The sequence below is a fragment of the Strix aluco genome, chromosome 26 (assembly GCF_031877795.1).
Source record: "Strix aluco isolate bStrAlu1 chromosome 26, bStrAlu1.hap1, whole genome shotgun sequence".
Taxonomy (NCBI): Eukaryota; Metazoa; Chordata; class Aves; order Strigiformes; family Strigidae; genus Strix; species Strix aluco.
Window position 1 is genome coordinate 2,210,611 of NC_133956.1, and position 22,034 is coordinate 2,232,644.

General features: G+C 46.0%; 1 protein-coding gene across 1 annotated transcript in view; it reads left to right on the forward strand.

Moving 5' to 3' along the window:
* Positions 1-22,034, forward strand: part of CSMD2 (CUB and Sushi multiple domains 2) — a 305,966-nt gene that overhangs the window by 221,899 nt on the left and 62,033 nt on the right. The window contains 8 exon segments of the mRNA XM_074850802.1: positions 6,760-6,954; positions 7,917-8,033; positions 10,195-10,308; positions 10,442-10,537; positions 12,663-12,866; positions 13,452-13,576; positions 17,747-17,843; positions 18,813-18,917. Of these exon segments, the coding sequence (XP_074706903.1) occupies positions 6,760-6,954; positions 7,917-8,033; positions 10,195-10,308; positions 10,442-10,537; positions 12,663-12,866; positions 13,452-13,576; positions 17,747-17,843; positions 18,813-18,917 (1,053 nt within the window).

The window sequence follows — 22,034 nt, forward strand, 5'->3', positions numbered from 1 at the left end:
AGCTGTTGACTGGTTATTAGGAATGCTCCACATTGCCATGGATTGAAGATTTATTCTTAGTGGCAGGAGCGGCTTTGTCCGAGAAAAGGAGGTGCAGGAGTCCATATCCAATATGGGATCTTGGTCCAAATTCTTGATGCTGTCATTCAAGAATGTACCACACGACTGGGTGGCTCTATCTAGAGGTGAGGGTCACGGAGGTGGATGCTCAGCTCTCAAGTCAGTGGAGCTCTCTTGTGATCTGTGTGTTTTGCTTCACCTAAGATTCTAAAGCATCTATTGAAAAATTCACTAATAATTAGTAAAATGAACAGAATAGTTCACAGGTATCTGTGCTGCTAAAGCGGTGGGGTTTTTTTCTTGCTCGCTGGAGAAGGAAGTAAAACGTTGTGGTGGCTTCAGCTCTAATGGTGAGAGACGGGGGCAGTGGTTAGAGTTTTCCCTGGGTGCTTTTAGCTCTCTGTCGATGGAGCAAGCTGAGAAGTGACAGACCTGGCACTGCTGTTCTGGTTGATGGGGAAAAAAAGGAAGGCTTTGGCAGATGTTCCTTGTTTGTGCACAGGGTGGATGAAAGAATGGAGTTGTTACAAACTGTAGTAAAAAATACGCTCTGAAAAGCTGGATCTGATCAGCTGGGATTATGCAGAATGGAGAAAAGGATTAAGAGCTGGGAAAAAACAGGGCTAGAAAGAAACAGTTCTTCAAGCCTGCTTTGGCCTGTATGGACTATTTTGAAGTATAGGAAAAAAGCATTGATGGCTTCAGATGCACTGGATGCGTGCCACTGTGAACCATGGCTTTGCATCCGCGGTGTACACTGTGAAACAGGCTGTTGAGTCTTGTTGGGCCAACTGTGTGCTGTGGGAGCAGTAACAGCTCGTGCCGGAGAGCGGATGGGCTGCTGCTGTGTTTTCAGGGCTGCTGCTGCTTTCTCTGTGGGCTTGGGCGATTCTCTCTTTCCTATATCCTCTCTCTGGTCTGTGGTTCCTGCTTTTGAATTTACCTGACTGGAGGTTAAATGATAGTGAAATGGCAATTCGTAATAGTTATGTTGAACAGATGAATTTCCCTCCGGTAAATTTATAAAATAATAAGACAAAGACAATTAGCGCTGCTTAAGATGCAAGAGATTAAAAGTTTTCTGCTCTCATTAGAATTAATTTTACTGAAAATTAAGTCTTGAGTTTTCTCCTTTTCCCCTTTCTTTTTGGGCAGCCAGAGGTAGTTAACAAATGAAATCTCATTAAATTAGGGTGGTTGTGCAATGCATTTTTCTCCTAAACACTCCTACAGTGTTAATCGCGCCTACATACTTCCCACAAAGCCAAACTGCTGGGAGAGAAGAATGAGGCTTTAAGTTTGCTCATTAATTTCCCCACTCTTTAAAAGGAACCTGGGTTTCAAGTCTGAGAAGCGGCAGAAAATAGAACTTTGGGGAATCGAAGGAAGAAGAAAAGAAATGCAGGAGGGAGCGTGTGTGAAAGAAAATCAAATACCGAGCTCAGCTCCTTGCCAGCGTGGAATCCCAAGTACAGTTCAAAGACACACTCTTCCCTCAGCCGTCACGTTGTGTTTGGTCAGTGCTGCAGCCCACGCAGGCTTCTGCCCCGAGCTCCCTAAATACCATATATCACCTGTGTCAGCCGTGTGCCAAATGCTCTGAATTACCAGGGGCTTTGTAGTCCTCTTTTGGTAATGTTTTGGGGAAGAAAAAAAAAAAAAAGGCAAAGCAGCCATCTGTCAGTCCCTCCTTGAAATCCTGCCTCTTCCCTGGGACTGGGACTGTATTGCTAGCCTGCAGCTACGGCGTGTCGGGTGAATTTCAAACAGCCTCAGCACTTCATTTGAAATTGTTTCAGGGGCAATGGCTCTTCAAGAGAAAGTTGTCCTCTGGGGCCAGGAGGAATGGAGAAAACAGAGAGAGAAGAATGAATTTGGCTTTTATTATGCCATTTTTTGCATAGAGCATGACAGTGAGAGTGAAGTGGGAATGCAGCAATGCCATAGAAAGGTGTTTGAGGGCAGATCTTCAGCCAGGCAATTTCCCAGTTTAGCTACACAGATCTACTACACCGGCAGGATTTCTGATAGATGAACACATATCTTCTGCTTTGCACCCATGATGCACTGTCAGCTGTGCAGCAGCATGAAAAATCAAACTCGGGTTACCAGCAAAGAAACTGTAAGTGTCCTTTCCCCACGCACACTTAAATTTACAGAGGTTTGGTTTACTGTCTGTGTAAAGCCTGGGACTGGTTCAGAGGGTCAGGTGAAACTTAAATGCAATAGTTTGGGATTTCAGCTGGGGAGGAATTTGTTCTTTGGAATGACTTAGCAGTAGTGAGAAGATTTTGGGTTCAGGCTGGTTCATGAAAAGGAAGACATGCTCTGCTCAGGCATTCCGTTTAAGGTCTGTTGAACTTATCATAATCCTTAAAAAAAGTACTTGTTTGCAACACCAGCTTAGTTAATGTTGTCATTTCTGTGAAAGCAGCATGCTGTGTTCATAGCAGATTCACTTAAGCCCGACAAGTATTAGTCTACCAAAGCAAAAGGATGAGTTCTTGATTACAAAATAGGAAAGACAGTTACAAAACAAAAGCTTAAACACAGGCCAGAGATGACTTGCAATACACCTAGAATTTCTGTTTCGTTTCAGTTGTTGCTTAAGAATTTTTTTAAGCGTCTCAGCTACAGAAAAGTAAGGTTTTTAACGCAGTATCTCTACATGTATTATCTTTTGAACCAAGATAATGCTTGTGCATCTGAGTTATACTGGGGAGATTTCTGGTTATAGAGCAACACTGGCTAAGTTTCCCAAACTGTTTCCAGTCAGTTTAAAAGACCCTGTGGCATGAGGGTCTGCCATTAAGCTGCCATTGCCAGAAAATGTTACCAGAGATTCTTTCAAGTTTGCCTGGGGATGAATCCCTAAAGTGAAGATTATCTTTTCTCATTGGGAAATCAACTGAATTCTATTAATCAGTTTGCATTGCAGCATCTCGCAAACCACAGATTCCATTAAGATACATTTCATATGTTCGTACACTAAAATTGTTAAATGGAGACCACGTATGTAAAGGGCAGGCTAGTTGCTTGGAGACCTTTTCCCAAATTATTCCCTCCCTCCCTTATATTTTGTGAGTGCTGGGGACCTGTTGTCATGAACACAGAAGAGGGTCAGACTCCATCAGTCGCTGCCTCCATCCGGACAGCTTATCTGGGCGGTGGGTGCTGAGTGGAGCCACGGTGCACGTGTAGGTTTGGCTCCTCGTGCTTGGGGCAGAGGATGGGAAGGCGTTTCCCGGTTGGATACTCCGAAGTGGCAGCTTTTCTCACACTTTTTAGTACCTTCCTGTTTCTGTTGTGGGCCAGAAATGAAGAGGCATGAAATTGAAAGCAAATGAAGCAAAACTGATTACTTTTCACCCTTCCAAAGGAATGAAAAAAACAACCCCAAACCCCAAGCCTTATTTCAAATCCGTTATTATTTCGCCAGAACTATTTTGCCCGTCCTCAGCTTATAAACACATATTCAGCATTACTTATGGGTTATTTAAGGTGGAAATTCCCCACAGAAATGCTATTCTGTAAAATCCATTGCAAAGCAAGCTGTTTAAAAATATCCAGCACTGTTTGCTGTTAAAACAGTCAGAAGTGGGAGATGACGCTTGGCCCTAAACAACTTACATTTGAAAAATCTGTCTTTTGGAAAAGGTTGTCCATTTAGCTGGGAGAGTCAGAGGGTGTTGGGCTCCTGGTTGAGCTCCTGGTGGTTGGGCTGCCTGGTGTGGCAGCAGCCGAGCTGCTTGGGATGCCAAGGCTACGCCTGGTCTTTAAGATCCTAATGAAATTTGTCCTGTCTTCAGTAAACGGTGACTGTTGTGGAAAACTGTCTTCTAGACAATTTCTCCTGGGGTTGCTTTAAGGCTCAGCTCTTGATAAGGGTCGTGCACGTTCACAGATACGGAGTTCACGATGCACTTTGCAGACAACAACTCTCCAGTGAAGCTGTTCTCAAACATGCAGATGAAAGCCTGACCTCCTGGCCTAGGAGCTCATGCAGGCTTTGAGTTTTCCTTAGGAAAGGAGAAGGGAAGCACAGAAAATTCTGCTTTCTGTGGACTAATGAGCCAATTCTCATGGCATTTTTGCCTTGACTCTCCTCTAAGCATTTGGCAGCCTGAATCCATGTTAATTGGGACATCAGGGTAAAGTCTTCGATTTCTGAAGTGTCTGAGTGAAAATAAAACGTTAATTCTAAATGGGGAAGCCGTGCTGTACTCACTTCATAGCCTAATAAATCAATGGCTGGGGAAGCTGTGGCTTTCCCACATCCCTCTACGAGTCTTTTGCAGTCACCACGCAACCAAATACTTCCTTAAAGTTGAGCTCCTGCCTCCCTTTGTAGCCTACTGCTGAGAATCGTCGGGGCAGTTCATCTGCAGGGGAGTGTTCAGCTGGAGCCATGTGTAGGACTAGTGTGTCAGGATGCGTCGTCCTCGAAGGTGAGTGGTGTCCCTGAAGCACAGACCCTCAAGGGAACAGAAACAGTCGCGAATGAGGAGAACACAACAAAAGCAGTGGGGCTGTTGCTCTGCAATCAGCCACCACCCTTTTTTCAGCAGTCGGCAGAGTGACTTGAGCGCTGAATGTCATGAATTTTGAAAGCAAGAGCAGAGGCTGAGATCCAAGCACATGGCTGAGGCATCTGACAGCCAGGTGGGAGGCTGACTGACAGGTTGAAGCCACATCAACTTGTTAGATGAGAGGCAGCGAGAGTGTTCAAAATAACAAGAGAGGCATAAAGTGGTCAGGAGGAAGCCGTTGGGTGCAGCTTTTGTGTGAAAGGGTCTAAAAGTGAATATTAGCAATTCAGAGAAGCAAAACCTTGTGGAGTGAAAAAATATTTTGGAAAAGTAGATGAAGCATTTACACTTGCAAACGGCTGGTGTGCTACAGCGGACTCTGGGCTGCGCAGCTGCATCTTCAGTGCTCTGGGTGACAGAGGCGCAGCAGCCGTTCGTCACCTCTGTGGGCTGTGACCAGCCTGGCCAGGCCTGTCCCACTGATGGGCAGTAACGGTGAAGGCTCACTTCTCCAGCTCTGTCTCACAAGCGTGAGGATAAATGAGGAGGGAACGTGTTCATCTGAGCTGACCAGAGAACCAAGGGCTTTGCTTCCCGGTGCTGTGGCTGAAACAAGCTTTTTGGTTCTGATATCTTACTCATAATAACCAAGATTTCTCTTCTGTGTCTAGCTGGTCTCCCAGCAGGACCTACAGTCAGATCACACACAGGAAACAATGGGGTACAAATATTTGTCAGATTCTTTGGTCTTAGAATCCCGATCTTCTCCATCATGTTCTGAGTATCCGAGCTGTCTTCTGAGTGCTGCAGTAATGATGCTTCTAGGCACACGTGTGTCTCTTCCCAGGACCAGATAAACTGGAACATCTTATTTGGGGAACAGGGTTGCTCAAAGGAAAAGTGGCTTGTCCAAAGTTTGTGCAGCAAGACACCCCTAACACAGAGGAGAAACCAGGACTTCATGAGTTAAGGTGTGATGATACAGGTGTGTGGTGGTCTGTGAGGAGCATTGAGGGTTGACCAGTCTGTGGCTCCCAAAACAGGGAACTGGTGTTCTAGGAAAAAACAGTGGCCCCACTTCTGCAGTTCAGGGCAGCTGTTCCTGGTGGAAACATTTCACGTCCTTTTGTGCCCTGTCTACCTGGGTCACTAGCTAGTGGTACAGCTGTTGTGTAAAGGAAACCATAGAGCTAATCCGATTTTTCACTGCAAACAAAGAAACAAAAGCAAGATCTGGGGGCTTTACTGTTTTCTGTTTCTCCCTCCACCCCTTCCCCAAATACTAAAAGCCCATGATTTAATGCTTAAACACATTATAATTGTTCGCAGACCTACTGCTCTCAGAAAAGCCCTCATCTTTAATGAGCAATTTCCAAATGACAAAAGCGCAGGATTAATCAAAGCCTCTAATTATATTTCATGCAGGAAAAAAAAAGGAAGAAAAAAAAGAAAAAAGCCCTCAGAAGAAGAAGGAGAGAAATATCCAAGTCCTGACAGCTCTGTAGTCTTTACTGGAATTTTCATATGTAAATGGGGTTTTTAACTCTGCAGGGCATAGTGAACAGAGAGAAAAATGTCTTCATTTTGTCTAACTGCTTGTAATCATTTTGCCATAATTGCAGCCATGCTGCACATCTGGAGAGTCAACCAGCTAGCACATGGCACGATGTATTTCCGTGGTGCGAGCAGACAGCTCTCAGATACAGGAATGATAGGTGCCAAGGAGATAATGTGAGCAGATGTAGCACATCTGAAATAGGTTGCGTGTTCAATCTGTGTTTATATGCCCTGGTTTGCAAAGTTCCTTGCAGCCTGTCCCCTGAGCGAGAAGGGAGAGCGAGTGTAGGTAGTTAAATCAAAGCTTTGCCTCGTTCATTGGATTTTGGGTACCAGCAAATACGGGTGTGAGCTGAAGCCTTCCTGCTTCCAGTATAGTTGTGCTGGAGCTGAGCAGCAGAGAAGGGTCTGGACCAGAATCTGACCCATACAATTCCCCAGATTCAGCAGCACTGAGAGAAGGGTTGAAATCTAAACTCTGCAAATGGTGCTAGTCTTTACGATATGCTTAGGTGAGATTCCCAGATGAGAAGAGCCAAAAAACATGCCAGCGATCAAAATTTTAGCGTAGCTGCACCAGACCAGTAAAGATCTTGGCAATTCTCTCTTGCAGAAAATCCCCGGGAGTCGTGCTTCGACCCAGGGTCGATTAAGAACGGCACACGTGTGGGCACAGATCTGAAGCTGGGGTCTACAATTACCTACTACTGCGACGGAGGGTATGACATTGAAGGGGTCTCCACGCTGACGTGTGTAATGGGAGGGGATGGAAAACCCACGTGGAACAAACCTCGACCTACCTGTACAGGTAAGGCCCGAGGGGAGAAGGTGAGTAGAGAATTTGCCTGTCGCCAAATACTTCAGTTTATCCTAATGAAAAGCTCGATGTTACTTTTGCATAGAGCTGCCTGCATGGGGACAGAGAGTGTTTTTGTCAGTGTTTTGTAATTTTTCAGGTTTTTTAACATCCAGAGGTCAGGAAGTGCTGACTTATATGAGGTTTCCTGAACCTTCTTTTGAGAGACAGAAAACTGGACACAACAGATTATGTGCATGACAAATCCTGTGTCCCTAGTGCAGGGCAGGATTTGGGAAGCTTCTTAAACATTTGCTTAACCTGATCCCTGCTAATCAGAGCCCTTGAGCATGTGCTTGCCTGAGCAGGGTCAGGGTTTACTGAGAAAACAAAAGGTATTTTTTTCTTAGGGGTTCTGTGGTTATTTCGTTTTGGTTTGTGGCTTAATGAGAAAATGGTTTAAACGATGGGTTTGCAGTCAGACCTCCTTAATCTGAGAAGTGAGTCGAGAGATAGCTGCCAGTCTGTGGTGACTGGAAGAATGACATCTCTGACTCAGGCACTGGCGGGGAGGACGCGGGTCCCGCTGGAGCCAGGCTCCTGCCGCTGAGAAAGGGCAAAAAGGGTCGGAGCTCGTTCTGGCAGGTCCTGAGCTTTAAGGTCGGGTGGAGAGCAGTGCAAATCACACATTAGGCTACGCCACTGTACACGGCATCCCTTAGCCTTGCCATGGTCTTGATAATTAAATGTGAAGCAGGCATGAACTCGGGTTAGGATAAGCCTTATTTTTCTTAATAAGAACTTGCAGCGAGAGCTGCGGTGCCTGACGTGTAGAATTGATCGTGGCTGGGGGCAGCTGACATTGCCCAGCGTTACGGCACGGGGGGATCTCAGAGCAGCAGGAAAAAGGCTGATGTTTCAAGGCAGGCTTGGGAAGGGTACGTTGGGAATCTCTTCTTGGCTCTCTCTTGCAGCACCCTGTGGCGGTCAGTACACAGGCTCGGACGGCGTCGTCCTCTCTCCAAATTATCCCCAGAACTACACCAGCGGACAAGTCTGCTTGTACTTCATCGTTGTGCCGAAGGACTATGGTATTGGTTTTGGATGTGTTTTGAAAATCTGTCTTGCTGTCTGTGCAGCTCTCTTGTTTGGGTTTTTTGTTTGAACAAAGCAGTAGCATAAGTGCATATATAAATGGAGATAAGGGAGATTGGAAAATAGTAAGTGGCACTGTTGGATGCTATTTATACTTTGTTGTAGGCAGTAAGGATGATGGGAACTTTCTGAATTTCACAATCTATCAAAAATGAGGGGACAAAAAAACCCAAACCTTACAAAACACACCATCTTGTGATTCCCCTTCCAGTTCCTGCACTATATCCAGTCATGCAGAGTTGAAAAATCAGCAAAAAATAATTCATGGTGATTAATGCTAGCAGCAGGCTCAGAGGACCTCCGAGAGTACAAAATGTATTTACCATAAACACATGCTAACTGTGGTGCTAAATAATCTGCCTGCGCAGAGAAGCACATAAATGTATAGTCTTGTGGACGTGCAGCTATGGTACTTATGACTAATTTTTATTTTTAAATAACATGTGAATTAAATTTTAAAACTAGATCCAAACAAAAGCCAGATCCATTTAAATGGACCGTCACAGACTCCAGCGCTGCTTAATTTTGGTCAGAGCTTGAATACAAGAATGAGCAACGTTCTAGAAACCTCTGAGGCAGCTAGCTGGATATTAGTATTGGTTAACATATTTTCCTGTTTGAATGGAATTTAAGTTCTTAAAGAGCACTTGCACTGACAGCTCTGGCAGGTGAAGGTCTCTAAATCCTGTTATTTGATACTGCTTCTCAGGGCGTTGTATTGATCTAGCCAGTCCCTATGGTCTTTTCAGCTGTTTGTGATTTCCTTTGTTAAGATAGCAAGGTGTGGAATAAGGCTGCTGTGTTCAGACATCGGTTAGAAGCTCCTTTCACTCAAATTGCCCCTCTGCCTGTGTGCATCTAGGTTCCATCTGAGTTCCTGGATCTAACTGACGAAATACTGCACTGCTCTCTTACACCTCTTAACCTGTTTTACTGTAGCTGATCTTGATGTTGTCCAAGAAACACAATAACTGGAGGGCTAGACAGTTTTGATCTCTAAGTCTGACTTTTGCCTATGGTAGGATGACAGCTAAATTAGTTTCTCTTCTCCACCTGCTCCCTTTCAATAGCTTCATTAAAAACAAGCAGGAAAACCATTAGTAGTGAATGTTATGCATTTCCCATCTCCTTCACTTCTCAGATTCTGTGTACAGCAGGCATCAGGGTGTGCTATCATCACTTTTTCAATGTTCCCAACATCAAAGCTGTGCTGGAAACCTCAATGTGCAGGAAACAAATGTCGTAGCTTGGTGGATGATGAATTTCACAGCAAGAGACCTCTCAGCTTGTGAAACTGCAACTGGGCACTTACAACTTGAAAATGCAAAGCCAGGAGAGGAGTCAAAGGGGAAAAAAATCTTCTAAGTGCAGATTTGGGAGGAAAAAAAACTTATTATATTCTGAAAAATAAAGATAAATAACTAAAGTCTCTTTGCTCTAGTGAAAAAAATGCTCTGATCCTCTCATTATTATTTTTTCCCTTTTATAAGCTCTGCCTGCTCCTGGGTGCATTTAAAATGTCTGCAGTGAGACCTGGAGCACTGCATGGCTCCCTCGTTAGCAGTCTCTGTAGGCAGGCTTAGGACTGACTGTTAATAAAATAGTGAGTGTGCTCTCTCCCTAGCAGCCATCCTCCCTGGCTGGAGAGGTTCACTGTAGAAATTAAGTTCTTCAGGACAGGGATTGTTATTTTGTTCAGGTTTTGTACAATGCCTTGCCCAACGGGAGCCTGCTTCATGACAGAGGTTCAATACAAATAATAAATAATAATTATCAGTTGGTGAAATTATATACCTTGTGTTATGTAGGCAGGCAAATGGGATGATTCATAGAAGAATCCCTTTTGGCCTATGAATCAGTGTTAAAGCATACTGGCAAGTGAACACGGGGGAGGCTGGTTGCTGCTTCTGTTATGCCTACTTTGTGGATAAATAAAGGGCTCCCATCTTCCAGGGCTGTCAGTCAGGCCCTTTTTATCTTTGCCAAGCTCCTGAAATAAAAGAAGCTGGGATGCCTCAGCTCCAGGCCCTGGCTGTGTGGGGATGGCAGCGCGGCTCGTCCCGCTGCCCCCCCGACCAGCGCTCCCTCTCTTCGCAGTGGTCTTTGGGCAGTTTGCCTTCTTCCAGACCGCGCTCAATGACATCATTGAGGTCCATGATGGCCCCAACCAGCACTCCCGGCTCCTCAGCTCCCTCTCGGGCTCTCATACAGGTAGGGAACGCGTCCCCGTTGCTGCTGGGAAAAGCAAGCTTAAAAACAGAGCCTGCCATTTAACACCTTGCTCTGCACAGCCCGTTTGTGTGGCCAGTGCTGTAATCCTGGTTTGTCTCTTTCCCTCATCCAGGTGAATCGTTACCATTAGCTACCACCAATCAGATTCTCATCAAATTTAGTTCCAAGGGTCAATCTACAGCCAAAGGTTTTCATTTTGTCTACCAAGGTGAGTACAGTTTTGTTCTGGAGATGTCCTCAGCTTGGTCCCGAGATAATGGTCAGAAGTTCAGTGATGCCTTGAAGTGTCCTGAAATGCTTTTGGCATCTGTGGGACCTTCACACTTTCTGTCTGAAGAGGAACTATCACAGGAGATTAAGATTATTCCGGTAGCAGTGAACTTGCAGGGCTGTCTGGCTCCTGTAGGCACTTCATATTCAGACCTTCCATTTTCACACAGCCTCAACCCTCACACGTCCCAGGATTAGTATCAGAAGTATCTCATTGAATCATGCCCTGAGTACACAGTGAGTTCTTGAGATTTATACCCAAGCAATTTCTCCCACTGGCGTTTTAGCACGTTTCTCAGCGTAAGCAGCTGAACACTTGTCTAGCAACTCTGTAAAAATCCTTCATCTCTGAGTGTCATAGGCTTAGGTCTCCTGCTGTCAAACTTTTGCCCCTTGATCCTTTCAGTAACAGCTTGCATTGCATTGGGCGAGTCCCCCTTAGAGATTTTAAAGTAGTAAATAGAAAGTGATGCACAGAATAGTGGGAAAACAGAAGGGCTTTCTCACCCACGTGCTTTGTGTAGTTATCTGTGGTTCAGCCAAGCTTTTACACGCACATTACTGTAAAGTGGGGACAGGCAGCAGGGGCATCCTCTGCCTTCTCCAGGGGCGAAGTGAAGCATGGTTTGGATTTTATAGTGTCCAGAGATCCATTCTCTTGAATTTCTGCCTCACTATTGTAAAAAAACTGTAGTTCTGATAGTAATCTTTCAAGATTTCAGCAAAGCAAAGGTTTTGATGGAATCCATAAAGATTACCTCCTCCCTCCTGCATGCTAATTAAGAGCTGTGCACTCTTCAGTGATTACTGCATGGAAAGCAGAAAGAGGAAAAGAAAGAGCCAGCCCTGGTTTGATCTGCCTGGCCAGGCTCTAATGGCGTTTCCTCTCATTTTTACACAAACGAGGAGTTCTCTCTCCCAAAGGCTCCCCTTCCAGTGATGTGTGGGTGTGGCAAGTTCCCCCGAGGTGAAGGAGTCGGAAGCCTGAAGCAGCCTGAGCTGGAGAGCGGAGCTGGGGGGTCAGGCACACAGGCATGAGGATTTCCATGGTTTGGAGAGAGGCCAAGCACACGCTCGTCGGTCACAAATGGCTGAGCTGGGGTTATCTGGGCAGGGGCACAGATCCATTAGTATTTTGGCTATCTTGGATTTGCCCCAAGTAGTGCCTTGTCAGAAGTGGCTCCTTTCTGCCTCTCCGTTCCCCTCCCCAGACCTCTAAGACACTTCAGTTTCTTGCTGATCATCTTGCGTTGTGCCTTTGACAGTGGGTTTGACATTCATCTCTCTGAATCAAATTAAAATCAAACAGTATAGCTAATGTGCTCATCATCTCCGCATTTTTCCTCTCCCAGCAACTCGGGCATTAAACACTAATAAATTGTAAAGCAACTCAGAGAAAAATGTGAATTGATTTCTTCCTTGGCAATAAACATTTCTTTGACTTGTTTTTCCCCTCACTTATCTGTCAGACTCTGCATTTCTTTCTTTGACTGTTGTTTCCAGTATTGAACAGGAATGCAGGCAGTTTCAACAGAATTTCAACTTAAATTCCCCTTTTCTTTCTTTTACCTTTCTCATGATGAGAAAGATTGTTTAAAATTGCTGTCCTTTATAGTAATGAGGCCAAGTGAGTTGAGAAACCTAAAGGTTTTCTGCTGAGGCTCTAGCATTATATGGCAAACCAACCTTTTGGAAGGTCATTGCTGAATGCCTTGATTTCTCCTATTTAGAAATGACCTTTTTGATGTGATGAGAAGTTTTCTGAAGGCAAACAGTCTCCTCTTAGGAAGCATGCATGGTTCTGTGATGGACCTTTATTTCAGGTATCACTTGAATTGACAGAAGTTTGAGTGAAACGTCATTTCATTTTCTTCTCAGTGGTCATGTTTGGATTCAGCTTCTCTTTGGGGTTTAGGTGGAATCAGATTCCTGTGTTGTTTTTAACAGAGCTTTAATCTGGTGCTTAATATTTCCAAAATGTTTGCTCTAACCATTTTGTCTTTTCTTTTCTTTTCGCTCTGCAATTCCACGCTCCCCCGCTGGTTTGGCGTCGCCGCTGGAAGCGGTTCCTCGGACCAGCGCCACGCAGTGCAGCTCGGTGCCGGAGCCGCGCTACGGCCGGCGGCTGGGCAGCGATTTCGCGGTGGGCGCGGTGGTGCGGTTCGAGTGCAGCGCTGGCTACGTGCTGCAGGGCTCCCGCAGCATCGAGTGCCTCACCATGCCCGGGGCGCTGGCGCAGTGGAACGTCTCGGTACCCACCTGTGTGGGTAAGTGTCTTCGGGTCTGGAGGGGCAGAGAAGACAAAACAGTTCAGCGGTTTGTTCTAGAAAAATAAATTGCATTCTTTGGGATGGTTAAAAAAAACAACCGAACAACCCACAAAAAGACAACCCACAAACCAACCAACAAAAACCAAACCAGCAACAGCACAAAAAAATGCGTATCTCATACCTCTTACATGCAAAAGCCAGGTCTGCCTGTGGACAAGGGCAGTTAACCCCGACTGTCAGGGAAGGGACCTTCCGATCCAGGTACTCATTGTGAGATCTGGGAATCGCACCTCTAGAATAAATTAGATCTGTCTGAAAGCTGCTTTCATCTTCTTTAGCAGAGAGCAGTTCCTAAAGAAGCAGCCTCGTGGGCAGATGTACCCAGCATTCCCCACACCTAAGTGCTGCTTGTGTTAGAAATGGTATGAGAGAGTTACTGAAAGGATTATTCCTACAAATCTTATCCTTAAATCATGAGCCAATTCTGCTTGCTTTTTTGTCCGTGGACAGATGTTTTAAAGAGAATGTTTTTAGTATAAAGCCAAGTCCTTTCCCTTTCAAATAGGACTTTGCTTATTTCAGTGCCATGTGGGGGGAATTTGACTGAACGCAAAGGAACCATCCTGTCCCCTGGCTTCCCTGAGCCGTACCTGAACAGCCTCAACTGCGTGTGGAAGATAACGGTCCCCGAAGGAGCAGGGATACAGGTAAGGTGGCAGCAGCTGCCCCTGCGGCGTGGTCTGGAGAGGACAACGCACAGTATCTGGTGCGCTTAGAGGCCACGTGCTGTGAAGTTGCTGCTCCTCACAGGAGAGAGATGGATTCAGTGTGTAATTCTCTGGAATCAGACATTCCTTTACACTATGACTGCCAAAAGTGGGTAATATTGCGGGGGATTTTTGCATCCTGGAGGCGCTCCCCATGAGAAATCAACTGGAGCCATGTGGCTGTTCTGGTGTAACAAAATAATTGTAGTATTTTGGGTATATATCTTTATACTGCTTAATTATGCAATGTTGAAAGCACTGTAAGCTACACCAAGGAAGGGTTGCTTGCTCAAAGTGCCTGCCTGGATTTGTTATGCCAGCAGAGTTGCAGCGGTATGATTATACAATTACAGCTTTGCTGTTCATTGTCTCCAGGTAAATGAGCTCTCTCTTCAGGTCTTTTTGTGGTCCTTATCATTCCTCTGCAGAAATAATCCTGCAAACTAGAGAATGTTGAGAATTAAGCCCAGCATCAGAGACCAAACTCTAGATAACGTTCCCATTCAGCACATATGTGCCTTGTCCTCGCAGAACACGTCTCGCCGTGCGTTACGCTGACATTGGTTGACGCAGCGGAGATGGATTCTTGAACAGGTTCATTCATCCCACAGGCTTCATTATCAGAGGGTTTCTTTCTTCTTCTTCACACCACTTTGTCTGCAAGGGTTTTGTTCATTAAGTGCTTTCATTTCTCTATCCGTGTATTTGGCTAATGGATTTGTAGGTGGGTTCCTCCCTCTCTGCAGCGCTCGCAGCTGTTGGCACGCAGCAGTTGTGTTTCTCTCAACAGTTTTATTGAAACATCAGCTCTGCCTTGCTGGATTACAGCTCTGCCTGGTGCCACCATCATAACTCGGAACCAACACCTGAACCTGGGGCTGGGGTGGGCAAAGCTGGTGAGAGCAGCACTGGGGGCTTCTCAGCGAAGCAGCACAAGCCTGGAGTAATATTTTGAGCCCTCTGCCAGGCTTTTGCTGTGTCCAGTCCAGCAAATCCCGCTCTCCTCTTTGTTTTTGGAGCCATTTCAAAAGCCTCAGAGCTCACTCTCGATACTTTCCTGTTTATCTGAAATTTCACCCGTTCTCAAAACCCCCCAAATGGCAGGAGCATCCATTTAGCTCAGCCAAACGTCTGAACAGTTGAGGCAGTTTGCAAGTTCCTCGGGACTCCTGGGATCAGGAGGTGATAATTCACTTAATTTTTAAAGCAATGTAAATAGATGTCTGTATTCTGCACCGCCGTGTCCTGAATGCAAACCCTCGCTGCCACTTCTCAGCCTGCGGAGCTGTTTTTGCACGTGTCTGCTAAGCTTAGAGGAGAGCGGCTATGGCAGCGGGCTGTTAAAAGCACGTCTTCATTAATAAGTACTTGTTTCTCACCTCTTTGGTTGTGCAAATGCAGCGATCTCCTGTAAAACTGGAAAATGTAATGCCAAGTGTTGTGGGTTTTTTTTTTTTTTCCTTCCTCCTCCCCCTTCACTGGATGTGATCTCTTGTGAGGGAAATAGAGATTTGGGGGTTTCATACGGAATGCATGCCAACAAAAACGTGTATCCCGTGGCTGAGCTCTAACACTGCCGAGCTGTAAATTCAGTTTCTGGGTTTAGAGTGGGAGGTTTTTGGTGAAGGGCTGGACCGTGGTGCTCGGTGAAACCTGTATGGACCCGTGCTGGCGCTGGGGTCTCCTCTTGCAGCTGTGTGGGGGACCTGCCGCCCCTCGGACACGGGCCGCTGGCGGGATGACGCCTTCCCTCGGCATCAAACCACGTCACGTCAGCTTGTGACGCTGGGCCTTCCGCTGGAAGTCTTCTCTGGGGGGAAAAGGCACGGCGAAAGGTTTTGGCCCCCAGGAAGTCCAAGAGCCACAGTGAAGCCCTGTGTAGGAGCTGCCGGTTGAGGGGCAGCCCAGAGGCAGGGTGACGGCCGCCGAGCTGGACCCGCCGTGCGCCCGCACAGTGGCTGCGCGTCCCCTGACCCCGCTCTGTGTGCGAGATGTTCTCAGTTTCTAGATACTAATTTAAGCATCAGTTTACCCTCGTTTTGTACAACAATTAAAGCTTAAACAACTGTAAATCAGAGGAGGAGGTGAAATTAAAGCTTTCTTGGTAGCAGCAAGCCACTAGTAGGATTTTTAGGTAATCAGTGTACGAGCTAGCCCTTTCTGCCATGAATTATTCATTCCTGTAGCAAACCTTCCTGAGTGAATTAATTTATATACATGGCAGTAAATAGATGCAGATCCCTTGTGAATCCACATGTCAGACTAGAATTAGGACCTTAAGAATGTTTATTCCGTTATGTTGGGGGGGAGGAGAATAAATAATTTAGAAAATGTAAGAGCAAATAGAATGCACATTCTCAATCCATGTTCCCTTTCAGTAATGTAAATCACGATAGGGGTGTAATTATGCAGGCTGGAAAGGTATTGACTTGGTCAGTGTGATCAGTAATGGCTCCGCAGGGGTCACTGCAATTTCTGCTAGATGAACTCCACTTATTTTTTGGAAAAAAAAAAAAAACTTTGCAGGAACTTTATAGCCTGCTTTATTCAGAGTAAATCAAGGAGGAAAAAGGTTAAAATGGCAGAAATAATGGGGTTTGATTATTTTTTTTAAAATGTGTGTGTGTTTTATGTTTAGCAGGGCAAAGGCAAGCGAGGTATTTGGAGTGGATGTGTAAATACAGGGTAAGAACACTGCAGGAGAAGGGGAGAGGGGTTTCACAGAGTTACCAGAGGACAGGGGAAGTGTCTGTACACGAGTGTGTGCGCGTGCACGGGCGTGTGTGTGCGTGCAGTCAAGGTTTGCAGGGCACTGAAATCTCGCAGCGTTTGGTCCAGTGACTGTGTCCTGCCGAGCTCGGTGCTTGCGGGAGGGATTCTATTGAATTCAACGGGACAACTGCAGATCAGAAGCATTAGGCTTAGCAGGAAATCTTCATCCAAAGAGAACGCAAAGAACTGAGGCTCTGCCATAAGCAGATGTGTGAAGGCTGGAAGTAAAGGGAGATCTACCTGCCCAAATCACCAAAGTTGTGTTGTTCTCCCCAAACCTGCCGGCAGTAGTGCCAAACAACTGCAGCTTCTGCTGCGTGCCAAGAAATGAAGGCTTTTGTTTGGAGCCAAGTTGTACAAGTCATTTATGCTCCTGCTTTGCCTTTTTAAGGTCCTTTTTTAGGTTGTTGGCCTAGAAGCTTAATTTGAGGTATCCAGTGTTTGAAAGTTTCATCTAGAGCTTACAGATGAAAGCTGTTTATTTCCAAATCCTGTTGGCTTTCTCTCAGGTTTGCTGTCTGATTCAGACTGATCAAACTTGATCTACAGCACAGCTTATTTTCTTAATGGGACACTGAATACTTTGAACTCCCAGTACTTAGGAATAAAGGCAGAATCTATTTTCATAACAATCAAGGAAAGCAAATGTCTGTAATTGCATGTAGATCTTTGTTCAAGTATAAGGGCTGCTTTTCAGTGTAAATGCAGATTTATCAGATCTCATGATATTACTCCTTTGAGGGTTGCACTGATGTTCTAACTAATGGAGTCAAGTGACTTCCTTAAGCCTCCAAACCTTACGGGACATGGCAGAGAGAGGTAGGAAATTTGAAAATGCAACTTGAGTGATCTGACAAAAAGCTGAGAAACAAGGCAGTTGCAGAAGCTTCACTGGATTAAAAAATCTTGTGGTTTAATGTGGGTGTGTCTCTATTTTAGCTCTTGGGTTGCTGGTGGTTGCTTTCACTTGAAAGTGTTGCAAAAGTCTTCAGGGATTTCTTAAAACAGAAAAAAAGGTTCAGATTCTCAGCTGCTGTAAATTAGCTGTGAAATTACAGGAGCTCTCCCTTTGTAGCAGCAGCAGCAGACAGTGCTTCTGATAGGGAAGTTTGGAGTGTGGAGTTTGCTGGAAAATGGCTGTGTAACCCAGATGGTGGTAGTCAGGGCAGTCGGTCTCCAAGTTTTGCACAGATACATGGCAGTGCTGACTTAAGCTTCAAAAATTACAGCCCCAGGGTGTGACATTAACTTTATTAGTGGCCCTTTCATTGATGATATTTTGGTTTAGTAGCATGATTGCAGGAGCTGTACTGTTACTTTTTTCTTTCTTCTCTTCAGATCCAGGTGATCAGCTTTGTTACTGAGCAGAACTGGGATTCCCTGGAAGTGTTCGATGGAGGAGATAACACAGCCACCATGCTGGGAAGTTTCTCTGGTACGTGTTCAGCATCATGTTCGGTGAAGCCCATCAGTGTGTGCTTAATTCATGTTCATGTCAGCTGGACTTCAGCATGTACGTAAAATTAAGTATAGGTTTAAGTGCTTCAAAAACATAGAATAGATTTAAGCACGTGCTTAAGGAGAATCATATACTTCATTGAATTAGGAATTTGACTCCTGTCTTCCTGCAGAAAGTGTTGATAGAGAGCCTTAAACACAAAACCAGTGGGTTATGTTTGGGTTTTTTGCTGCAGCCTGGCAGTGGGAGTTCCCGCAGCGCTGCTGGTTTGTGTGGGGTTAGCTCAGACCACTGCACTTGGCAGGTTAACCTGACCTGGCAGATTTGCACCGAAGTGGATGAAGGGCAACAAAACAACCTTTCATTTGCTCGGCAGTGGGGACCGTGGCTTTTAGCGGAGCAGGGAGTAGCGAGCAGCCCAAGAGCATTGTAAAGCTTTCAAATAATAGAGCCACTTGCAAACCGATGGCCCTGAATCTTGCTTATTTAGTGAACAAATATGTTCAAAGTGCTTTGAGCTGGGTAAGGAGAAGGGTCGTGCAGACTCTCTTCCCAGGGCTGCGTTTGGGATAGAACTGCCCTGACCTGGTGCTGCACCAGCTTCCAGGGAATGAGGCAGGAGAAGGAGTCGGGACCTCGGGGGGACCTGTGCTCCACCCACGCTGTTTCTCATCACTGGTTCCCTTCTCGATGCTTTTAGTCTGTCTGGTCTCTTAAGAGCTAAAACTTCACATGATGCAACTCACCAGTAGACTTTGAAAAGGCCATTGCGGAGAGGCCTTGGGTATTTCTCAATTGGCCTCATTAGAACCTGATCAAAACCAACAGAGCTTGTTAAGTTAAAGGACTTTCTGTTCTCAGGCTCTTCTGCAGCTAGTCTCCGAGGACATGGAGGAGGAAAAAAGATTCCTCTTCAATATCTTTGTGCACCTCTTGTTTCCCCAGGAACTACAGTGCCTGCGCTGCTGAACAGCACTTCAAACCAGCTCTATCTGCATTTCTATTCGGATATCAGCGTCTCTGCTGCTGGCTTTCACCTGGAATACAAAAGTAAGAGCAATTTAGCCTTGATCTTTCAGTTCCTCTGAGCGATGGGGAAATGGTTACGGAGCCATTGCCTTGTAGAAGTGGAAGCTGCTTAGTGGGGAAGGGACAGTGAGCTTTAAGGCCCGTGCATATGTGGTTCCCTGCTCTCAAGTCGCAGAGAGGGAGTGAGTGTAAATTGAGAACAGAGGAGATGTGAGGTCACGGGGTGACCCTCATCTTGCTGCTGATGTGCTTTGCTGCACCTGTTTGGTTTCTCTGTTGTAGCACAGGAGTTGTGGAGGCCACAGTATTAAAAATTCATGGAGAGTTGGCCTGTTCAACACAGTACTGTAATCTTTGCTCAAGAAGTGCCTAAAATGATGCTGGACAGAGGTTGGGAGGGACTGCCTGCTCCACAGTCTTTCCTAGGCATTCGGAGTGGGTCATGGCTGGAAACAGCATGCAGGGCTTTATAGGATAATTCCAGTTGGAAGGGCCCTCAGAGATCATCTCATTGAACCTGCTGCTGAAAACAGGGTCAGATATGAGATAAAACTAGATTATTGACTTTACACTTCTTCATGCAGTCTGTGCTTGAAGAACGCCAAGGATGGAGACTGCCAAAACACCCTGGGCAGCCTCTCCTCACAGGATGAGTGCTGCAGCCCCCGGCCATCCTGGTGCTCCTCTGCTGACCTCAGACCACTTCATCAATGTTTTTCTTACGTTGTGGGGTGCAAAACTGCGTATGGTATTTTAGGTGCTGACTAGTGAGTGTTGAGTAGAGGCAGGCAATCGTGCTTCTGTCCATACAGCCAGGACACTGTCTGCTGCCTTTGCTGCCAGATCTCTGTCTGCTTTGCGTTCGGAGCTGCAGCATCCAGACACTGCACAGCATCATTTCCCTCGTGACTGAGACGAAAGCGTGGCCACCCTCCTTTTGCAGTCTCCAGCTCGGGGAGGTTCACAGACATGAGCTAAATGGGAAGCTTTGAGGCGATGTTCCAAAGGAGGCACTGCCCGAAGGACGGACACCCGCTCCTTTCTCCCCATTTGTTGTGTTGGACATTTTCAGTGGGTTCATTCATTATGAATTACGCTGATACCCTCGCAGAGTGGCAGCACTTTGCTTCTAGTGCATCTAATGCAAGGCTGCATTCAGTTCTTGGGTATACAGGCCTGAGAACATCACTGTACATGATGATATGCAGACACAGTATTTAAAAAAAGAAGTCCTCGGTGGTAAGAGAACAAACCTGACTAAAACTGGAAGACATGGCAGGGAGGAGAGTCTCTTGGGAAAGGGCTGTCAGGTTTGGATAAGGATGCCAAAAATTCCTTCTCCCCCACGACTGTGTTTTGATTCCTGCTATTGGAGCAGATATCTGTTCAGGAAAGGGGTGCTGCAGCCAAGCTGCAGCGGGTCACAGTGGTGGTGGCTGTTACCTCGCTGCTGGTACTGTACTGGGAGCTTGAGTGATTCACATCGAGTCCAGCAGCACAGCCAGCCAACGAGCAAGCAGGTGCAGAATGGCAGCTCTCGGCTCTATTCAGCACATCTGAATTGAATGTGTTGCTGGCAGGCGGGAAGGCAAGCAGGCTTGTGCATTTGCAGTGTACTGAAGACATGGGTGCGACAAGGCCAGGAGCCAGCCTGGTCTTTGTGCAGCGCTGGGGAGTGGTTCTGGCGTGGGGGGGGTCTGGCTCTGCTCCCGCGTTGGTAGCAGTGACGGTGAGCTGATGCGCTGGCGCTGCTGTCTCTGTTCAACAATCCTCCTTGGGGCAGCGCAGACAGAATTGTTTTGTGCTGGACACCGTGTCTGATAATTGGTTCTGATCACAAATCTTGTGTTTGAAGCCAACCAATGTTCTGTTTATTTTTCCAAAGCAGTAAATAGATTTGAAAGTGCATTTCATTTTGTAAAACATCCACAGAAATTGTATAGCTGTTTGACTGCAGAGACTGTGCTTTCAGAGGGCCAACCAGTACTGAGCTTTCCAGGTTTCACTGGGTTTGCAGATTGAAACCTTGCATATTAATGGATCCAGCAAGATTACAGCAACCAACAAGACTGGGGAGAGGAAGTGTGCCCCGGATTGCTCTCTGGGAGCTGGAGAAATGGATGTTGTTTTAGAAATTCCCTTAATGCCACTCTGTTTCTTCTCCATTTCTGTTTCAATCAATAAGTTCTTTGAGGATCGTTTTACCCCATTGCTACAATCATGTTCAAGTTTTTTATGAGGCTTGGGGTCATCAGGCTTGTTTGGTTTCTCCGCTGAGAAAATTAATAGATGTTGATTTTTCAGGGCAGCTGGAAATAATTTTTTTTTTTGCTTTGCTTGTACAATTGGAATTTCACAGTTCTGAGCCCCAGGTTTTGTCTTTGTTCAGTTAAAGGTGCTGCGAGGAAGTTTTGAGAGATGAGCTAAAACACCAGAGTTTGTTTCCTCCCCTTCTTTCTCCCTCACTGGATTCCCCAAGCAAAGCTCTTACCTTTATGCTCGAAAGAGAAAGCAGAGCAAAAAGAATTTAGGACTGAGTGAAACTCAGTGCCCACTGATCTGAATGGGAGGTCATTTAAAGCTGTTTTCTCTCTTGTCCCTCTGAAGGTCAAGCAATACACCCATGTATGGAGAGGGGGCTACATGTTTTCTTGCTGGGAAGCATGACTCGGGTTCAGGAGGAGAGTCAGCATCTTCTCTCTCCTCTCTGTTTGTCATCTGCTTTCGGCTCAACCTCAGACTGTAGGGTTTAAGCAGAGCATTAGCCCTTGCAGTGATGCAGAAGGTTATCTTTTAGTGGCAGCTGCCAGCACTGAGAGCGAGGGAGGTGCTGGCAGGCAGCTGAGCCGCGGTGGGTGCGAGGTGACTGCAGACGCCAGTCGTTGTTTTATCTCCGTTTGGTTTTGCAGGAGGAAGAGGGGGTGGCATGTGTGTAAAGGAGAGCAAGTCACCCGATACGCGACTTCGGGGATTGCTAATTGGGTTTGCAGCAGGATATTCCCAGTTGTAAATGTAGCTCAGATGGAAATGGGATTGAATGAAATTTTCGTAGGCTCTTCTGCAGGCACCGTCAAGGACCGGTGGCACTTACTGCTGCTTATATCTCATGGTAAATTTAATCTGTAATTGAAAACAGGA